Source organism: Brassica oleracea, unplaced genomic scaffold, assembly GCF_000695525.1.
Source record: "Brassica oleracea var. oleracea cultivar TO1000 unplaced genomic scaffold, BOL UnpScaffold01390, whole genome shotgun sequence".
Taxonomy (NCBI): Eukaryota; Viridiplantae; Streptophyta; class Magnoliopsida; order Brassicales; family Brassicaceae; genus Brassica; species Brassica oleracea.
In genome coordinates, this window is record NW_013617927.1 from 3,787 (window position 1) to 12,610 (window position 8,824).

The 8,824-nt window shown below is 34.8% G+C and overlaps 1 protein-coding gene and 1 long non-coding RNA gene across 2 annotated transcripts; both read left to right on the forward strand.

The window, feature by feature from the left end:
• The first annotated feature begins 3,339 nt into the window (after window positions 1-3,339).
• LOC106321289 lies at window positions 3,340-4,842 on the forward strand. Its single transcript, XR_001266038.1, has 3 exons — window positions 3,340-3,690; window positions 4,337-4,477; window positions 4,614-4,842. It is a non-coding gene; the product is annotated as an uncharacterized LOC106321289 (long non-coding RNA).
• Window positions 4,843-4,895: 53 nt separating this feature from the next.
• LOC106321288 (transcription factor SCREAM2-like) lies at window positions 4,896-6,282 on the forward strand. The gene is made up of 5 exons (XM_013759590.1): window positions 4,896-4,923; window positions 5,202-5,311; window positions 5,404-5,610; window positions 5,699-5,869; window positions 5,963-6,282. The coding sequence occupies exons 1-5, from the start codon at window positions 4,896-4,898 to the stop codon at window positions 6,044-6,046; spliced, it is 600 nt and encodes a 199-aa protein (XP_013615044.1). The 3' UTR covers window positions 6,047-6,282.
• The last annotated feature ends 2,542 nt before the right edge of the window (window positions 6,283-8,824 follow it).

An 8,824-nucleotide genomic window follows, 5' to 3' on the forward strand; every position in this document is an offset into this window, starting at 1 on the left:
TATAATTTCGAAATATATGTTTTAAAATTGAATTTTTGTAAAAAAAATTTAAATTATTATTTTTGAAATGTTTTTTTTTAAAAAATTTGAAAGTGCTTTTTTAAACTATTTTTACAATTTTTATTTTAAATTTTTAATATTTTTTTTCTGTTTTTTTTAAGTTGTGAATTGTATTATGTTAAAGTTGTGATTTATATATTATTTCATTTTTCAATTTGAGTTTTTGTATGTGAGTGTATTTTATTACATTGATTTCAAAAATCTTATGGGTATAGATGATATTTTCAAAGTTGAGTACTATGAGTAAAAACAAAGAAAATTTACATCCCAATAATAATAGATTTTAATAGAATAAAGTCAATGAAAACTAAATTTTTCCAATAACAAAGAATTTTGAGTGGAATTTAAAAATCATCACTCCAATAACAATAGATTCTATTTATATTTTAAAAATAAACAAACCAATAACAATGGAATCTCAAAATTTAATAATTCCTCTAGAATTTTTTGCCCAATAACCCCACCTTAGAAGTCGTTGAAACTCAACTTCAAACTTTGAAATTAATGCAAGTCTCTAGTCAACGACTATTGACTATCCCCTATACTATATTTGCGAAGTGATTTATACACATGTCGTCACTACAATCATTCTCGCTGAAAAAAAAATATATTAATAGCTCATACATCATCTATAAAATAAATATATTCATATATAACATTTCAAATTTCGAAATGTTATTATTTTTGTATAATTATACAATTTGTATTACTAAAGCTTTCAAAAATTTCTACAATTTTTAAAAAAATTAAATATCTAATCGTAAAATCATTAGTTTCTTATATATATACAAATTTTATAAATATTATTTAGGCTAATTTTTTGATAATTATACAATTTTTATAAGTTTTATGCAAATTGATTTAATATATATCAAATATATATTAAATATTAGTAAAAAAATATTAAATATTAGTAAAAAAATAGTAAAATATTTAATATTTAATAAAATTTATTTTTAAATATAAATTAGATTTAAAAAATTTCTTATTGCACATGGTGCAGGAAAACACATAGTTTGACTATATCACAAAAGAGAAGCAAATATGATTCTTTGTATGGCCCATGCAATAAGCCAATAATCATCATCCGACGGTTTCCATACACAAGGGTGGTTGGGCATTCCTATACGCAATTCTTCTCGTCTAGGATTAATTCGAGTTTGAGGGTTATTGCTGACTCAAGGTTTTGTTTAAAAAAGGTCGGTTTAACTAAACAAGTCTGATACACAAAATTAGTTTTTTTTTTGGGTATTCGCCGGTAAGGTCTGTTTAGTCAGATCGAATGTAGCATATTTTTCACTTGTAAACATCATTTGGCTATCTTAAGATTTCAATTTTAGTTCTGTCACGTCAAAAATGTATGAAGATGAACTATTTTTCGTGGAAAAGACAAAGAAAGAAAAAAAAGCAAGTGAAATTAACGTGTTTGAATATTAACGCGTTTTAGTCTGAAAGTAGATGGCTATTGTGGAAATATTGGTCAGAACGTCAAGAAAAATGAAGTTTCAACATCACACCAGAAGCCAGATTGAATATCAATTCGGATTTATCTATTTTTGTCATTGTAAGACGTCAACTCTTATAGTCTATGCTGATTAAACTTTTGCTTTAGCTACTAAGCGTTCTTGAGGAAAGATGCAGCCCGTCTTCAATGCGATCATTCAGAATGACATTCCAGCTTTTACGGGGTTGGTCGAAGAAAGATAATCGTGGCTGGAGGAGATAAACGTGGAACAAAACAACAGCAAGGTGTTGCGCATGGCTTCGAAGCATGGGCATGGATAACTGTCTCAAAGATTATTGAGCTCAAACCTTCTCTCATCTTTTTCCGCAAGAAACACACCGTTGCATCTCGCTGCTCTCCTTGGAGACGTAAACACAATTAGGACTTTGTTAGAGTTTGGATCGGAAACGTGTTCCGCGAGGAACAACTACCAAACTCCCCCTCCATTTAGTTTGCCGCAGCATTCCACGGAGGCGGCCATATTATTTGTGGACAAGAAACATTTTGTCAGCCTCGATGAACTCAAATTTGCCATATCAAGTGGATCCACTTGTAAGTTTCTTGTGCACTTAGTTTTTGTTATTATAGTGTAGGTTCCCTTTCTCTCTCTCCAAACTTCTCTCTCATAAAAAACATATCTCAAGTCATCTTTTCTTCGGTGGCCGGTCACCCTCCCCCTTTTCCTGATCCTCTTTTTCTGATTACCATCTCCTTCCCTTATTCTCCCTTGCATAACCACCCTGATATGCCTCCTGGATCTCCTCTGGCCCTTCTCCGACGGACCGTAAAAGGCCCTCGGGTGTCCATCTCGCCTCTGATGCAGCGGTGAGGAGTTGGTTTTGTCTGCTGAGTTGAAGGGTCTCTCGACAGATGATGCTTTGGGTTAGTGATGATGGATTGTGCCAGATATGGTTCGGCTTGGCGATAGTAGTGGAGTGTTGCTGCCTCTTTACTTTTCGTCGTCCGCCTTCTTCTTGATGACCTATATATGATTCTGTCTAGGGTTCGTCAAAGCTTATCCTCTCTTTTAGAGCAAATCGGCGTTGGGGGGTTACAGCCGAAGATCTTTGTTTTGGAGATCTAATATTTGGCTTACCCAAACATTTACTTGCACTGAAGTCTCTTCGTTTCCATGTTGGTGTCCAAGGATTTCGAGGACTGACCCTTTCCCGTGCCGTACGTGACGTAAGCTTCCAATATCCTCCTTTCTCTCCTTGTCCGTTTGTAGCTTTTTCTCTTGTTCTTCAAACCCCTGAAAGAAGCTTCATGTGGATGTGTGTTCTACCTTTTGGTTGGTTGAATCGACAATATCTCCTCCAAAGATGTGGCCGGTGTAGGGAAATAAAGCACGACCTGCCTTTTCAAGAGTCTCTACTCCCCTTCATGAAGACTTACAGAAGGTCGGGTCATGTCTGGTCGTGAGAAAGAGAGACGATCCCAACCTAATTTTAATTTTCCCCATATTTTGATTTCTTTTTTGATTAAGTCAGGTCGGGTTTTTATGGGTCGGTCAGATTTTAGTTAATAGGGAATCACTGTTCACAAAACATGATTTACAAATCTATAATTTTGTTTTCATAATTGGATTAGAGAAGAGGATCTGGGCAGAATTAAAAAAGGGGCGTTGTAAAGAGATATTATATCTTTGGATGGTTTGGTCAAGAGCTAAGTAAAATACGTGAGAATAGATAGGGTTATGGTGTTTACACGGAAGGGGTTTAGGGTTTAGGGTTTAGGGTTTAGGGTTTAGGCAGTCATTCCATTGATAAAAAAAATTTTGTGCACGCCCAACATATTTTGTGATTTGTATAAACTCAGTGGCTCACTATTGTGTTGGATTAGAAAAAGCTCATAACACCAACGGTTTATCGCCTTTGCATCTGGTGGTCCTCATAGGCTCGGTTGTAGTTCTAGAAGAGTTCCTGGAAAAGGCTCCATTGTTCTTCAGCTCCCTCACACGATCGAAGGAGACAGTCTTTCATCTCGCTGCACGAAACAAAAACGTAGATGGCTTCATTTTCATGGCAGAGAGGCTGGGCATTAACAGCCAAAAACTTCTGCAGCAAGTAGATGTTAATGGCAATACTGTCTTACATATCGCTGTTTCCATGGCTTGTGGTGCTCCGGTGAGTAGTTTTCAATGTCGTTGTCAGCTTTATAAACCCAAATTGTTTTTAGTTTTAAAATTAATGTCTTTGTCAGCTTTATAAACCCAAATTGCTTTTAGTTTTAAAATTAAAATCTAACTGCGACTCAAATGAAATAGATCAATTGTCTAAATATGATTCTTTTATATAAAATTTATAAAATATATTTCAAATTTCATATATGAACTTATACTTTTCCACATAAACATTGTAAAGTAATAAATCAATTAAATAGACATCAAATTTAAATTACATAAATTTCATAACTACTGTTAATATTTATATATATTACTTTTTTTTTAGCAACATTTATCAATACTATTAAAACACAAGGGTTTTTTTTAAGTACCCTTCTGTTTCAACAATATTTACAAGATTTTGCCAATGGAATATTTTTAATCTATGTTTTTAATTATTGTATATATTTCACAGAAATACTTTTAATCCAACAAATTATTTACCAAATCTTTATCCAAGTTTTTGAGATTGCAACGGCTCTTAGGGCTTCATGCTAATGATATAAATTCAAGGTTCGTATTTTGGAGAAAGATGCAATGGATATTGTTCTCTTTTAGATCGATCAGAGGAAATAACATCAAGAATAAAAAATGGCTGTTTTTAACAGAAGGGAAGGATACAAGTAAAAGACTCCTTTGAATAGAGATAAAGGTCTTCTCTTTGTGGAATTGCGAGATCTAAGAAAGAGGATGAAAGCGATCAAGAGGTTAATTGATTACGGTTTCAGGGTATCTTATTATGGATTAAGGTATTATGAAAGTTCTGCCATTGAATCATCAAGGAAGTTTTGATTGTTTCATGTTATGGATCCAGAAAGATTTTATTGGATTTTCAAATTTTATTTTACTATTTTTTGACTGGTTTTTTATTGTCTCATTATGCAGAGAGGGGCTTTGATCTTCACATGATTTGTTTTTTCATGAATGCTCTGGAAACAGTTTCGAAATCTCTTCTCCACCACCGCCACTACATCCATAGCTTCCGCATTTTCCAAACAGAGGTCTTCACACTATGGTGTTGTTCGTTTGCTCACACAGGTGATCCATTTGGGTGAAGATACAAATTGATTTTTATTTTGTACATTATAATGCTACATCCAGATGGATCACCCAGCTGATTTTTTTAAAACTCATCTCAAATTCTCATTCAAGTGAAAGTGAGTCTTGATGGTGCATCTGGATTTAGATGCATCTAGTTTAGTCCAAAATGATAAATAACAAATAATTTTTAAAAATCAAAATATTATTTTCAAACCAAAAATTCTATTTTTTTAGGCGACGAGCAAATCGCTGACAACATAATCGGAGTTATCTTCGCAGCAAGAGATACGACAGCGAGTGTGCTGACGTGGACGGTGGATCCTCAAGTACTTAGCAGATAATCCAACTGTCCTAGAAGCTGTCACTGTAAGCATATTTTTCTGTAAGGACACTTAAAAGATCTCACAAAAGAGCTCTGATGAGCATAATAAGGGAAGAAGAAAGGAATGCCGGCTAAGAATCTAATGGCTGAGAGAAGAAGAAGGAAGAAGCTTAATGATAGGCTTTACATGCTCAGATCAGTTGTCCCCAGCATCAGTAAAGTGAGTAATGACTTTAAAAGAAAAAAAAATTCTTTCCTTCTTTTTTTTTCATTTTTTCAATGTTTCTTAGTGTAAGAGTTTGTTACATGCAGATGGATAGAGCATCCATACTTGGTGATACTATTGATTATCTTAAAGAGATCTTACAGAGAATCAATGATCTTCATACCAAGCTTGAATCTACTCCATCGAGCTCTTCAGGCTTAACACCGACCCCACAGACGCTACCTTGCCGTGTTAAGGAAGAGTTGTGTCCGTCTTCCTCCTCCTTGTCAAGCCCTAAAGGCGAGCAAGCAAGAGTAAGAATAAACTCATTTGTTTGCTTGTGGACCAAACCAGACTCTGTAGTTTTTTTAAGTAAGGCTTCTTGGTTTTTGTTTTAAGCAGATTGAGGTTAAGTTAAGGGAAGGAAAGGCAGTGAACATTCACATGTTCTGTGGAAGACGCCCTGGTCTTTTACTTTCCACCATGAGAGCTTTGGATGACTTAGGATTGGATGTTCAACAGGCCGTGATTAGCTGTTTCAACGGTTTTGCTTTGGATGTTTTCCGCGCTGAGGTAAACATAGTACGTAGATGCTATGCTGATCATTACTAATTATTGTGAGTGAGGATTAGTGTAGTATAAACATGTTTTGTTTCTTTTAATCAGCAATGCCAAGAAGGTCACGAGGTGTTTCCTGAACAAATCAAAGCAGTGCTTCTAGACACAGCTGGTTACTCTGGTTTGCTTTGATTCCAATTCCTTTGCGGAACAGAAGGAAGCATCTATGAAGCAAAGCTAGAGGTCTATAAGCCTTTAATTAACTAGTCAGCAATTTTCTTACAGTTAGTTTCATTTCATCAGTCTTAATCTTGTATTGCAGATGATAGTTATTAATTTAATCTGGCTTTGACAAAAAAAAACATGTGTTTGTGCATGCATCAGTTCAACCTTTTCATACTCGTTGCATAAAATAAACTATTTCACATGTAACCAAAGTAACAAACTAGAGATTTTTTTTTTCATGCTTCCAAATACAACGTTCAACGTTCCAAATATAATATATGAGATCATATATAAGTTGAACATAAGGAGCTTTCCAAAATAGAAGAAAACATAAAGTAAAAGCAGACTTGAAGGACATGTGAAAACACTTGAAGACATGTTTTACTAAACGGATAAAGATACGCAGCATCAAGATGAGTGATGGGCGGTCCAAGTGGAATCGTACAACGAAAATGCGAGACTCAGATCCTCGATTTCCATTGTTTTGAGAGTCACTTGAGTGGGATTAGTTCTTTCACCCTAAGTCTCAATAAGATCTCTTCTATGACGTTGTCCGGTAGTGCTGGTGGTGAAGTCGCATCCATATCTTTCTTCTTTTCTGTTATGAAACAACCAATGAATCCTTCTTGTTATATATCTTGTATTTGTAGGAACCTTAATTTACTTCAATAAGATAACTGATATTTAAAAAAATAATAAAAACATAAATCTAAATTGCAATACCGAAATAAACTGATATAGAAAATTGCAGAGTCAAAATGACAAATTTCTTTCTTTGAATCTTTAAATGTCTTTTAGTGTGATGTTTTTATAGTGCTCAGATTTTCAGGATATAACTGTTGTGTTTCTATCTCCAAACACCAAAGATAGAATCTATCGACTTTAAGACACAAAAACTATAAACTAAAAAAAATAAAAGCATTTGAAGGATTTGGTATCAGTTGATTACTTGGTGTCTTTAATGAAAGGAGAGTGGCTCTTTTACGTATGTATTACCGTTTTTTTATTTGTTTAATTTAAGAGTCAGTGGAGTAGTAATATATTTTTTTTAACTTTAGGAAAAAAATAAAGTAATAATATTTTTTATTCATGATAGAAAAAATGTAAAATCCAGTTTGTCTTTACAAAGCAAAGGAAACAATGACATATTTTATTTTGATGAACCAACAAATTACTTTCCAAAACACGAAGGAAAAAACAATCGCAGCATATGAACCATAGCTTACACTTTTCGCTGGTACTGAAGGTCAAGTTTACGCTCCACTTCTTTTCTAGTTTCTTTATACTTTTCAACCCGGGCTATTGCAGAGCGAAAGGTTTCAATCTCTTGCAACATTTCTGTTTCAGCAACTGATACTTGACTCTTAATATCTTCCTGTTACCAGTCGATCCAAATTATCTATCATTCAGTTATTATATACCAATCGAAATACAAACATTCAATAAGTATCTATTTGCCTCACCTTAACTTCGGTTTGGTGGTCGTTGATCACCTCATATAGTGCACTCTCAGCCAAACCCATCTTACTCAACAGAAAGGACTCGGGTTCACAGTCAAACTCATCATCAGATTCATCACTATATGCACAAAAACTAACTGATTAAAAAACCATAGAATAACACTGAAGAAGTCTTCCACAGTTTTGAAAGAAAAAAAGCGAGAGCTGGTGGCAATCACCTCAAGTATAGCTCATCACAAGCAAAATGTTTCCCTTTCGTACAGATTTGGCTATGATCTTTTTCTTCTTCTTCTTCATCACTCTCTTCATCTACATCACTTTCCATCTCATCTTCTGATACACGCATTACAAAACCTCCACCTCTACTTCCCATCCTTTTCAAACACGCCAATGTAACTAAAATGAGAAGCAGTTCTCTACTTTCTAACTCCTAAACTAACCAAACCCTAAACCAATGCAGAACTCAATAAAGAGCTAAAACACTGAATCAAAAGACAGAGAGAGAGAGAGAGAGAGATATACCCTAAGGTTGTCTGAGTGAAAGGCTGAGGAAACTTTGAAAATACATTGAGCTTCTTCTCAACAGACTCGATTTCAGAGAGTAAGCTATCAAAGTTGGAGTTAGGCTCAGGGTCAATGCTAATCCCATCGACCCTTCTCGGACAAGGAGGTTCCAAAACAATTCCCCTGCAAACACAAAAAGAAGCAACTTTGAAGTAAAGAGAATGGTAGTAAAATCCCCAAAAAAGAACCGATATTTGAGAAACCCCAAAGGAACCCACTCGCTGATGAGCTGAATCAAGAACACCCACACGCATCTAAGTTTCGAAAGTTCACAGTGAGATGTCGGAAACTTACATTGATGGTTCACTGGTGAAAAAGAGAGAATCAATTTACAAAGGAGAATGTCTCGCCTGTCAATCTCAGCTTTTCCTACAGCAGTCTCATAATCGAAGTAAATACGTGCGGCATAAGTCCCATTTAGATATAATTTCCCTGCCATAACAATTAGGGAGTTTCATAAGATATTGTGAATCGAACAAATGGTTTAGGCAACTATATGTTTGAATTCAAATATCTCTTACCCGCAACCATCTTAGGATTGATGCCGGCGGCAAGAACAAATCTTGGCTCCCTCCCGTACCCATCGAGCTTGCTATGGAAAGCAAGAGCCAAAGAGTCGAACAGACTAACACAGACAGTTGTATCCCTGCACACAATCGATTTTACAAAGTCAGATGGTGTAATGTTATTGGAAAAAAGTATAACAAAATGGATATTAGAG